Raw genomic sequence first — 13611 nt, forward strand, 5'->3', positions numbered from 1 at the left:
TTTTTGCCCATTCTTCAAGGCAAAACTGCTCCAGCTCCTTCAATTTGGATGGGTTCCGCTGGTATACAGCAATCTTTAAGTCATACCACAGATTCAAGACATTTAAATGTTTCACTTAAACCACTCAAGTGTTGCTTTAGCAGAATGCCTAGGATCATTGTCCTGCTGGAAGGTGAACCTCCGTCCCAGTCTCAAATCTCTGGAAGACTGAAACAGGTTTCCCTCAAGAATTTCCCTGTATTAATCGCCATTTATCATTCCTTAAATTCTGACCAGTTTCCCAGTCCCTGCCGATGAAAAACATCCCCACAGGGATGGTGTTCTCGGGGTGATGAGAGGTGTTGGGTTTGTGCTAGACATTGCGTTTTTCTTGATGGCCAAAAAGCTCACTTTTAGTCTCATCTGACCAGAGTACCTTCTTCCATATGTTTGGAGAGTCTCCCACATGCCTTTTGGCAAACACCAAACGCCTTTGCTTATTATTCTCTTTAAGCAATTACTTTTTTCTGGACACTCTTCTGTAAAGCACAGCTCTGTAGAGTGTACGGCTTAAAGTGGTCCTATGAACAGATACTCCCATCTCTGCTGTGGAGCTTTGCAGCTCCTTCAGGGTAATATTTGGTCTCTTTGTTGCCTCTCTGATGAATGTCGTCCTTGCCTGGTCTGTGAGTTTTGGTGGGCAGCCCTCTCTTGGCAGGTTTGTTGTGGTGCCATATTCTCTACATTTTTTAATAATGGATTTAATGGTGCTCCGTGGGATGTTCAAAGTTTCGGATATTTTTTATAACCCAACCGAGATCTGTACTTCTCCACAACTTGTCCCTGACCTGTTTGGAGAGCTCCTTGGGCTTCATGGTGCTGCTTGCTTCATGGTTCCCCTTTCTTATTGGTGTTGCAGACTCTGGGGCCTTTCAGAACAGGTGTATATATACTGAGATCATGTGACAGATCATGTGACACTTAAATAAAGTTCACCTGTGTGCAATCTAAGTAATTATGTGACTTCTGAAGGTAATTGGTTGCACCAGATCTTATTTAGGGGCTTCATAGCAAAGGGGGTGAATACATACGCACGTACCACTTTTCCATTTAATATATATATTTTTTTTTTAAACAAGCAATTTTTTTCACTTCACTTCACCAATTTGGACTATTTGTGTATGTCCATTACATGAAATCCAAATAAAAATCCAGTTAAATTACAGGTTGTAATAAAACAAAATTTAGTTTGTCTATTTCATTGTGTTGAGTCGAGTATGGTTCATTTACATTACATTTACATTTGAGTCATTTAGCAGATGCTCTTATCCAGAGCGACTTACAGTAGTGAATGCATACATTTCATACATATCATTAAAAAAAATTCTCCTTACTGGTCCCCCATGGGAATGAAACCCACAACCCTGGCGTTGCAAACACCTAATCAGAGGCAGCTGTCTATCGTTGTCTCTGATTAGGAATCATACTTAGGCTGCCCTTTTTTCCACCTTTAGTTGTGGGATCTTGTTTTTGTGTAGCTGCCTTTGAGCAGCCCCAGAATGTCACGTTTTTCTTCTGTTTGTTGTTTTGGTGAGTTTCATTTTCATTAAAAAGATGTGGAATTCCATGCACGCTGCGCCTTGGTTTATTTATGATCGGGAGTTCAAAGATAGCGATCGTGACAAAAATAGGAAAAATGCCAAGGGGGATGAATACTTTTGCAAGGCACTGTACACTGATTGAAGTGGATTTAACAAGTGACATCAATAAGGGATCATATCTTTCCCCTGGTTTCACCTGGTCAGTCTATGTCATGGAAAGAGCAGGTGTCCTTAATGTTTTGTACACTCAGTGTATATCCTCATAAGTTTAAGTTGACTCCATATTTTCTTATATTTAGGCATCTGTCTTGAAAAAGAAAAGGATTTAATTTATTTTTACCCCCTTTTTCTCCTCAATTTCATGATATAAAAAAATGTATATATATTTAATTATTAACCCATCTTTGGAGGACATGTCTTTTTCATTTTTTACAACTTTTCTGCTATACATACATTTCACATACACATTTTGCATACACATTTTACATACATGATACTTTTATATAAAGCAATCACATAACAATAATACATTACCAAACATAAATTCTTTAATCCAACCACTCAGCCACTCTCAGCCCATCTCACCTATCACAATTTACCCCCCTTGTTTGGTTTCGATCTTGTCTCATCGCTGCAACTCCCCAACGGGCTTGGGAGAGGCAAAGGTCAACTGATGCATCCTCCGAAACATGACCTGCCAAGCCGCGCCTCAACACTTGCTCGCTTAACCCGGAAGCCAGCTGCATCAATGCGTCGGAGGAAACACTTTTAAACTGACAACAGAAATGAGTCTGCAAGCGCTCGGCCCGCCTAAAGGAGTCGCTAGAGCGCGATGAGTCAAGTTAAGTCCCACTTTTATAGTCTTAAATTTCATCAGCTGTGTTGTACAATATGATATTAAAACACAGGAAATACAGAATTTTGACTGCACGGGGCCTTTAAAACTTTCAGAAGGCATGTTTCCATTTACCCAGATTTATTAGACAAAAGCAATGTTGCAACAACAACAAAAACATTGCGACACATTGAATGGAAATGGCAGCCATAGGAGAAATGTTCGAAAGATCGACAACATTTTTATCTGTTCGACAGGGGTGGATTTTTAAATGGGTGTCATGACTCTCTTATCATAAGAGTAGGGGTGTTAACCAGCCATAAAATGAGGCAATATATGTCACAACAGGTGTAAATATATTGGTCATGACAGTGTTATGACCATATTACGACAGGTTATAAACTGTTATGACATATTATGACATGGTTATAACCGTGTCATAATGTGTTATGACATTGGCTGTTAAGTAAAGTGTTACCCAAGTATCACCATCCAATTATTTTTTTTCTACAAGAGTGCAAGTTCAACCATTGCACGGACTGTGGCGATACGTTGGCAAATTAGAATGATTAGAAATGGCAAATATTAGTCAATTCTTGCATACTGCATACTATCCATGCTGGGTTTTGCGGGCTACCTGAGGCATGAAACAGATAGATGGAAGGGCACACAGGCAATTTATTAATGCGCAATTTGCCTAAATGGATAATGGAAATACTTCAACCATTTAATTTGTGTTTGACACTCTAGGTCAGGGATACTCAACTCTTACCCTACGAGGTCCGGAGCCTGCTGGTTTTCAGCCAATTGTTGCATTTATTTTTTATGCAAACTTTCTAAATGTCGACCAAAAAAATCTCTGGCCAAGTTAATGGAAACATAGCTAGTGTAAATTAATCAAGTTGTTTTCTGCGTTGTTTATTGTAGATACATAATTCTGCCTTTAGCATTATGATACTCCAAAGTGCCTCAAATGGTTAAGATTGTTCCTGTGTTTTATTAAAACTAATAATAAACCTAGATGAAAATGCTTGGTGTGTCTCTAATTACATGTCATTGCATAGAAATAACCACACACACACACACACTAATGCCTTTTTATTGTATGCTGTTACTGACATGTTTACATCAGAACCTCATTTATGGGCGTAGCTTGCTTATCTAGCCATTGAATTACACACTAAAGTTAGTGTGCAGCAGTGGGGGCTTCTCAGAGGAGGAAGGGGAGGACCATCCTCTTCAGAAATCTCATAAAAATAAAAAAGTGAAACATTTAAAAAGTTATCCTTTTTAGATTAAACTATACTAAATATGTTCATATGTCACCAAATAATTGGTTAAAATATACTGTTTTGCAATGAAGGTCTACATTAACTTCAACAGCACTGTCGAGGCTAGAACCATAGTGTAGGTCAGCTAGCTTCCGTTATCCTCTGGCTACATTGGCTTCAATACAAAACCTTGGAGGCTGGTAGGCCTCGCCCCCTTCAATAGACTTACATGGTAATTATGACGACTTCCGAAGGACGTCCTCCAACCAATCAAAGCTTTTGCAGAATGAATTGACATGTTGTCTGTCGTGTCTTTGGCATCATTAAAGTGAAGACTGTTATTTTATCAAATTAATTCTCTGTAATTATTATTACGTGACTAAACTAATCATGTAAATGTAATTGACTAGGAAGTCGGGGTACCAAGGAAAATCTTCAGATTACAAAGTTATACTTTTCCTAATATAACTCTTCAGATATTTTAATGTCTGATCAATTAGTCTTCTAATTAATGAATTATTCTTTAGCTCACAATAGTTTCATTCCAAACGTCGTAAATTGTTGGTTATCTGCACAAACCCAGCCTTCACTATGAATCATCCATACGTCAATTGTCTTAATAATTTATTTACTAACTAACTAAATAATCACAGAAATGCATAAACAAACAAACAAAGTAGATATGGTTACAAGGAAATGATAAGGGATGTTCCCTAGTGGGCTAAACCGATATGGCGGCTTGGTAGACAAAGAGACTGAGAAGGGCGCGAAAGACAAAAGACACTACACAGTTGATAATTATATTAACTGAAATGCCAATCCTTTGCACATGAACGCTCACTCATTCGGGAATAATTGCAATCAATATATATATTTACGCTCAGTGTGTCGTCGTGATCTCTGTTGGAATCGTCAGTCTTTCTGTTGAAAAGTTAATCTGAACTTCTCTTTGCATCTCTGGAGTCTTTCGTGGTTAGAAAGGATACTTCAGAGTCCCATTCAGAAATATTCTTGTAGAATAGATGTTTCGGCGGTTGTCGGTCTTCGCATTCCAGGTCGACATAAATTATAGCTGCAGACTAATAATTAGAATAATTAGATTTGCTCTTATTCTGTCGGTATCGATAGTGTCAGAGTTGAACTATTTCCACCAGTGTAGCCAATGCTCCACGTGGTTTGTTTAGGAATTCAACAACCATTACAACCTTAGCTCCCTCAGATGAACGAGGAATGCATGGTCTCTACTCAAACCTTAGCCCTCTCGGTAACCGAGGTACGCATGGTCTGAGGTGGGCTTCTCCAGGTGGGGGTTATATTCGGAACAGAAGAAAAGTCTGTCCAATAACGCCAGATCAATGTCTTTGCTCATGGGGCGGGCCAGTGACTTAGTTAAACTTTAAAGGGAATTGGATTCTCTTTCATTAAACAGTTTAAAATCACATGACATAATTTCACAATAGTTTCATCTTTACTCATTCATTTTATACAATAATTAGATGCAAATCTCATAACGGAGACTCTTATATAAACAGAGTTATGGTAATGTGGCTGTATTGTCTCTCATGAGGTCACCAACATTAAACAAAATGGACCAGTCGTAGCTGGATTCTCCACCGACCGTTTACACATTCTCCAAAACATGGATATTGTTCAGTTCTCAAGTTCTGTGAGGTAGAAGAAGTTCCTTTGTTCTACTGTGAACCCTCTCTCTATACCGCATGGCCGGGGGGAAGAGAGTCTCCTCATGGAATTTATGACCTGAGATAACAGAGCCTGGGTGTAGGAGGGAGAGAGTGGTGGTAAGAGAAAGAGGGAGGGTTACTTTCTATACCCAAAGAGGGCCACGTCATGACATGTCCATCCAATCATAGAAGTAGGATCAGAGAATGAACCTAGTGTGTCGCATCGGGATTGTGCCACAGAGCATTATGGGGGTTCTATGTGTTAAAGCAAGGGTCGATCTCTGCCTGAGATTGATTTCATGAAGAAGGATGAAAAGGTGAGGGCGTTCAATACCAACTGGTATCAAATGTATAGCTGGTTAATTAACAGGGAACCTTTCATCAAGCCGCCTGTAACTGCACTTCACAATGCTTTACATGCTGAACATCTTTTCGTGGGATGTCGAAAACAATTCTGAATGATTTGATATCTTCCATCGCATCATCCGTTAAAAGTTTGATTAAAGAGATAGGTTGACGCATTTTTTTCGCGTGAGCTCAAGTAGGCTTTGCACTTTGCTCTTGTATTTATTTAGCAAAGATGAAAATAATCACTCCAGACAGACAGAAGCAAAAACTAATGACATAAATGTTGCTGCAGCCTAGGCTACACCTAAACATTAGAAATCTGACATGCTGTATGGGATGAAAACAATACTTTTTTCAGTCTTATCAACTGTAGGCTACTAATAAGAGCAGCTGCATAACAGCCTATGCACCCTGTCCATCTGTACAGGGCCAACTAATTAATAACGTCATGTATTTATAGTCCATTTGGTTGTCAGGAGAAAATGTGAATGTGATCAGGGGGTAACAATTGCCCCACTGCTCTGGGACCTATGGTGCCACCAGTCTGCTTGCAGGTGTCAGTTATCGTCAGGTATATGGATGATAAGGGCTTTATTTAGGAACATTTCTTGGGCTACTTTGATGTGTCAAGTGGGCGAGATGCGCAGTCTGTGTTTGACTTCGTGAATTTGGAGATGTCTGAGAAACTGTCAGAGAAACTGTCAGAGAAACTCGTTGTCCAAACCTACGATGGTGCAGCTGTAATGGAATGTATCTGCTATTTGTATTTACAGCTAAGTCCCCTCCTGTTCCCTGATTAAGAGGTAATTTCTACTCCACTCCTCTACCATTGTCAACATTCTCCTGACATGAACTGAAGCCATGACGTCTCATGTGCCCGCTCATCCACTGGCACATTGAATGTTTCCTCTCCAAACACTGTGAGTACCGCTATCAATTTTCTCTCATTACTGTATGTAGAGTAAATCACATACACAATCACATTATTACACATCAATGATTTTACTCCTTGCTTGGACTAACTCATTCTTAGCTCTTTTGTCTAACTGTGTAGTGTCTTGTGTTATTGCTTTTTGTCTTCCAGTCAAATCCTGTCCTGCACTGGTCAAGCCTCTGAACACCTCAACTCATGCCTCATACCCTCAGTCAATCACTGCTGTGATCCCTTTCCAACACTGTGCAAGTAGGCCGCTCATTCCCATTACCCATAATATTGTACTATAAATGGCTTTATTAAATGCTTTAGGTTAAAATAATTAGTGTTTGTCAATTTTTGAAACACGCTTTGTGGTCTCCGTGCCTTCCGCGCCTATACCGTGGGTCTCCAATCCTCAATTTTTCAAGTCACCAGCCTCCACTGGTGTGCAGCAGTTAGATAATGTTTCAATTCAAGTTAGCTACTAGAAACCCAGGCATGATATTCATTTGAAGCACCCCCATATGATGGTTGACATGTTCTTTCTCCTATTGTTATTTAGATTGAAAGAAGCAGAAGTGGGCTGTGGTGTTCTGGTCGAGTGTGACAACACCATAAAAGACACCATTTTTAAACATTTGAAGGTTTATAAAATCTGCCGTCAGGTGAAGATCAGCCCGTTCAGAGCTTTTCTATGGGCTGTGTTGCCTCATGGACAGGGATGCAAACTAGTCACCTTTCGGCGAAATTCACCGTTTTGATTCCAAAATAGGTGACCTACGTGAGTGGTGTAGATCCGATGACAAAAATTTGTGTGGGAGGGGGTTGGATCATTTCTGTCTGTAAGCGAACGAGTGATGCGCCTTTGGAGCAATACTGGCTGTATCCAAGGCTCAGCCAATTGTTCACATAACAACAGAATGCTGCACGCGACTGAAGAGACAAGAGACAACCAATTTGCTAGTTATAGGATCAGCGTGCGCTCTGGAAAGACAGCAGATAGTGCAAAGGCAGTTACAGCAGCGCGTCCCCCTGAACGATAACGTAAGCCTTAGCTAGCCAGAGAAATGTTGAGCAACATTAGCCTGCTTAGCTGATCAAATAACTGAGTTTATTGTGTGAAAATTAACTGGCTAATAAAGTCAGACAGCTAACGTTAGTAACCTAACCAATTCGCTATAGTATTAACTGGTATACAACTCCTTGCCGGTGTTGTGCCGAAAATCTCCCCCCTACCTTCGCATGAACGCGCACGCACTTAATTCTTCATTGCTGCGACTTGCTTGCTAGTTGAGATTTCTGTTCACGTTAGGCTGCGTTTCATTTTATTTTTTATGTCGGTTTGATCGCGGGGGAGCGACTAGTAATGTCTGCAGTTTTCAGTTTGGCTATTTGTTTCAAGTGTAATAGTCTATAAATAAATATTTTTGCCAAAATTCGTCATCTCTCCCATGTCTTATTCGACCAGTAGTTGCTTGCCGACATTTTTTTACCCCTTCTTCTATGTTTAATATAACACACACACATTTGGACCCGTACCTTCTCCGCTATGCAATCTGGTTTCAGAGCTGGTCATTGGTGCACCTCAGCCATGCTCAAAGTCCTAAACGACATCATAACCGCCATCGATAAGAGACATTACTGTGCAGCCGTATTCATCGACCTGACCAAGGCTTTCGACTCTGTCAATCACCACATTCTTATTGCCAGACTCGACAGCCTTGGTTTCTCAAATGATTGCCTCGCCTGGTTTACCAGCTACTTCTCTGATAGAGTTCAGTGTGTCAAATCGGAGGGCCTGTTGTCCGGACCTCTGGCAGTCTCTATGGGGGTGCCACAGGGTTCAATTCTCGGGCCGACGCTCTTCTCTGTATACATCAGTGATGTTGCTCTTGCTGCTGGTGATTCTCTGATCCACCTCTACGCAGACGACACGATTCTGTATACTTCTGGCCCCTCTTTGGACACTGTGTTAACTAACCTCCAGACGAGCTTCAATGCCATACAACTCTCCTTCCGTGGCCTCCAACTGCTCTTAAACGCAAGTAAAACTAAATGCATGCTATTCAATCGATCACTGCCCGCACCTGCTTGCCCGTCCAGCATCACTACTCTGGACAGTTCTGACTTAGAATACGTGGACAACTACAAATACCTAGGTGTCTGGTTAGACTGTAAACTCTCCTTCCAGACTCACATTAAACATCTCCAATCCAAAATTAAATCTAGAATCGGCTTCCTATATCGCAACAAAGCCTCCTTCACTCATGCTGCCAAACATACCCTCGTAAAACTGACCATCTTACCGATCCTCGACTTTGGTGATGTCATCTATACAATAGCCTCCAACACTCTACTCAACAAATTGGATGCAGTCTATCACAGTGCCATCCGTTTTGTCACCAAAGCCCCATACACTACCCACCATTGTGACTTGTACGCTCTCGTTGGTTGGCCCTCGCTTCATACTCGTCGCCAAACCCACTGGCTACAGGTTATCTACAAGTCTCTGCTAGGTAAAGCCCCGCCTTATCTCAGCTCACTGGTCACCATAGCAGCACCCACTCGTAGCACGCGCTCCAACAGGTATATCTCACTGGTCACCCCCAAAGCCAATTCCTCCTCTGGTTGTTTTTCCTTCCAGTTCTCTGCTGCCAATGACTGGAGCGAACTGCAAAAATCTCTGAAGCTGGAGACTCATATCTCCCTCACTAGCTTTAAGCACCAGCTGTCAGAGCAACTCACAGATCACTGCACCTGTACATAGCCCATCTGTATACAGCCCATCTATCTACCTACCTCATCCCCATACTGTATTTATTTATTTATCTTGCTCCTTTGCACCCCAGTATCCCTACTTGCACATTCATCTTCTGTACATCTACCATTCCAGTGTTTAATTGCTATATTGTAATTACTTCGCCACCATGGCCTATTTATTGCCTTAACTCCCTTATCTTACCTCATTTGCACTCACTGGATGTAGACTTTTTGTTTTCTTTTGTTCTACTGTATTATTGACTGTATGTTTTGTTTATTCCATGTGTAACTCTGTATTGTTGTATGTGTCGAATTGCAATGCTTTATCTTGGCCAGGTCACAGTTGCAAATGAGAACTTGTTCTCAACTAGTCTACCTGGTTAAATAAAGGTGAAATAAATTAAATATAAATTATGCATCCTAGGGTTAAGTTGTTTTTTCCCTAAATGCAATATTTAGATATGTGTGGTCAAAAACATTCTAATATAAAGGCTGTCATGGCTAACTGCAATATTAGTGTATTGTTTTTTTCCCCAAGACTTGAGTGGCATTTGCAGTAAAGTCTAGGCAACAAATTACATTGGATTGCTTTCCTTACAGTTTTTAGTTGTGTTAGGTTCACATTAACCACTTTTTATTTTACACACAGAGACTGATCATGTAGATCATAGTCTTTGTTGTTTAATTAGTTAAAACCTGCGTTTTTTTTGCATGTTTCAGTATCAAAAAGAAAAAGTGTCACCTATTTGGGCCCTCACCAGTTTGCATCCTTGCAGGGAACAGCCCCAAGCCAGGGGAGGCCCAAGTCAGATCTCACTTCCCCAGAAAAAGCTCTGATGTGGTAGGAAGATCTGAGAAGTCTGGAAATTACTCCATCGTGTCAGCCAGTGGCTATTTTAGCATGTAAATCTTGGTGGGGCAAACTCTGTATGCACTATAACGGTGACAAACGATGCCCACAAACTGTTTGAGCCTACAGAAAGCTGTCCCAACAGAATAACTTTTTTTCAGCACCATGGAGTGAATCCTTGCCACTACTACACCTGGCTATCAGCAGAGCCTTGTCCGGCAGCAAAATAGTTCATTCAGCCTCATTTACTGCCTAGCTGATATTGCTGACTTGCTTAAACAAATGTGGTTTCTACTGACAATTGAGATGTACAAACTAAAAGGCAATCTGTAATTTCGATTAAGACTTTAATGAGCAAGCTAGGACGGACATAGTCAATATAACTATTTGTTCAGCACTTTTGAAACGTACAACGACAGAATTCAGAACATGGGCCGTTCTTACAGTATTCTCCCTGTACACCAAGTCAGATCCGTAGGATAAATAAAGGGAGCATATAAGCAGACACTGAAAGCTCTTGCAATATTCGATGATGACATTTCTCAAAAACAGACTATAAATCAAGTTGTATTGGTAACATACAGTTGAAGTTGGAAGTTTACAAACACCTTAGCCAAATACATTTAAACTCAGTTTCACAATTCCTGACATTTAGTCCTAGTAAAAATTCCCTGTCTTAGGTCAGTTAGGATCACCACTTTATTTTAAGAATGTGAAATGTCAGAATAATAGTAAAGAGAAGGATTTTTTCAGCTTTTATTTCTTTCATCACACTCCCAGTGGGTCAGAAGTTTACATACACTCAATTAGTATTTGGTAGCATTGCCTTTAAATTGTTTAACTTGCGTCAAACATTTTGGGTAACCTTCCACAAGCTTCCCACAATAAGTTGGGGGAATTTTGGCCCATTCCTCCTGACAGAGCTGGTGTAACTGAATCAGGTTTGTAGGCCTCCTTGCTCGCACACGCTTTTTCAGTTCTGCCCACAAATGTTCTATAGGACTGAAGTCAGGGCTTTGTGATGGCCACTCCAATACCTTGACTTTGTTGTACTTAAGCCATTTTGCCACAACTTTGGAAGTGCTTGGGGTCATTGTCCATTTGGAATATCCATTTGCGACTAAGCTTTAATTTCCTGACTGATGTCTTGAGATGTTGCTTCAATATATCCGCATCATTTTCTTCCCTCGTGATGCCATCTATTTTGTGTAGTGCACCAGTCCCTCCTGCACCAAAGCACCCCCACAACATGATGCTGCCACCCCCGTGCTTCACGGTTGGGATGGTGTTCTTTGGCTTGCAGGCCTCCCCCTTTTTCCTCCAAACATAACGATGGTCATTATGGCCAAACAGTTCTATTTTTGTTTCATCAGACCAGAGGACATTTCTAAAAAAAAGTACGATCTTTGTCCCCATGTGCATTTGCAAACCGTAGTCTGGGTTTTTTATGGCGGTTTTGAAGCAGTGTCTTCTTCCTTGCTGAGTGGCCTTTCAGGTTATGTCGATATAGGAATCGTTTTACTGTGGATATAGATACTTTTGTACCTGTTTCCTCCAGCATCTTCACAAGGTCCTTTGCTGTTGTTCTGGGATTGATTTGCACTTTCACACCAAAGTACGTTCATCTCTAGGAGACAGAACGCGTCTCCTTCCTGAGCGGTATGATGGCTGTGTGGTCCCATGGTGTTTTTTTAAATTTAACCATGGTCCCATGTTTTTATTTTCAAATGTAACCTTTATTTAACTAGGCAAGTCAGTTAAGAACAAATTCTTATTTACAATGACGGTCTTCCCAGGCCAAACCCGGACGTCACTTGGCCAATTGTGAGCCGCCCTATGGGACTCCCAATGACGGCCGGATGTGATACAGCCTGGATTCGATCCAGGTACTACAGTGACTCTTCATGTCTGAGATTTCCCAGTTCCGAGATTGCAGTTGTTTTGAATGCGGCAGAAGTCATGCTGGATTGACAGCATGGCCAATGTTGAATGTTTATCCTTTTAAGCTTGGAAAAGAGACCCTTAAACCCAGACTTGGACCACACACCCACTCCACTGAATAGCAGGCTAGTGATTGCTTTGCAATGCTTGCAGTTAGCCACTGATTCCTTCCACACCACTCATTGTTGAATTTGTGATTTCCAACCTATTGTGTAGTGTTTATGTCCAATTGCCGAAGAGCACCGATACGTTTTATCTATAATTTCTCTTCATAATTTCTATTCATATGTCAAGGATTAAAAAGGATTTGCCAGTACATTGTCGACTTGATTCATGATGATGACTGCTAGCTTGCTAGCTAAGATTTTGAAAGTATGATGTTGGCATGATCAATCAAAGCTATGGTAGATATAACGTGATTTGACGTAATTTTATCTGTGGCCAATGACCTTGACCTTTCTTGGATGGGCACTTCTAATGTAACTTTATGGCAGCACTCAACGGGCTTGAATTTTTGAGCTCTCCCCGTATATGTTATGGTGACGTAGTGTCCCCATGAGTGACAGAACACTGAGCCAATCACAGTGCAACTATTGAACATTACCAACCCCTACGGTCCGTATTTTCCCCTGGCTGCCCCACCACCACAGAAACCACTGAACTAGGCTGAAACGCCTGCATTTTGGATCTGCCTTACTCAATAAAGCAAAAAAAAGTTTTTTTTTTTTACATTGTTTGCAAACTGATAATAACATGCCAAACAGGCAACCTGCCCTGAATGACAGGTCACCACTGGTGTCAGCAGGGCAACACAGAAGACTACCACAGGCACCACTATGCAATACTTGTCATGCTATATACAATATGGACGAGATGGCTGCAGGATACAATATGGGATATGGCTAGCATGGCTGTTGAATTGATGTTATTCCTGTAATAACCCTATAATATTTCTCTAGTGGTTTCTCCTAGGACTTCCCGAGGGACTGAAGGACCTTCCTCCCAGGGTGGCTCTTCCTTTGGAGTTCAACCAGGTCTACATGCAGGGCATCAGCTTTAGTAAGGGCTGTTACATCAGCCAAGACTCATCACACTGGGGTGGTACGGAAGCATCTGATGCCGTACGCATGTCGGCACTAGCTGAAGGATCGGCACTACAGACCCAGTCTGACAAGTCAGCCGGGAAGCACAGGGCCTGGGTTGGAGATCTGGGCATGAGCCTCATTCGCCTGGCTTATGCCAAAGAGCCATTAACACTCAAGGCTTCTCAGGACAACACAGTCTCTGGAGGCATCCGTGCGATACTGGTGGCCCAAAGACTAAAGCCAAATGAAGATAGAGGTATTTGACCCCAACAATATGAAACGCACACATGTTGAAATGAGCCATATCATATTTATATGGATAGGGTACATAAAGTTAAAATGT

At 41.3% G+C, this 13611-nt stretch overlaps 1 protein-coding gene across 1 annotated transcript in view; it reads left to right on the forward strand.

The window, feature by feature from the left end:
* The window catches only part of LOC115169576 (gap junction gamma-1 protein-like), a 39422-nt gene extending 32845 nt beyond the window's left edge, over positions 1–6577 (forward strand). The window contains exon 3 of the mRNA XM_029725316.1: positions 6490–6577. Coding sequence (XP_029581176.1) covers positions 6490–6516 — 27 coding nt within the window. The 3' untranslated portion in view covers positions 6517–6577. The remainder of the gene's footprint in view (positions 1–6489) is intronic.
* The last annotated feature ends 7034 nt before the right edge of the window (positions 6578–13611 follow it).

Source organism: Salmo trutta, chromosome 31, assembly GCF_901001165.1.
Source record: "Salmo trutta chromosome 31, fSalTru1.1, whole genome shotgun sequence".
NCBI lineage: Eukaryota > Metazoa > Chordata > Actinopteri > Salmoniformes > Salmonidae > Salmo > Salmo trutta.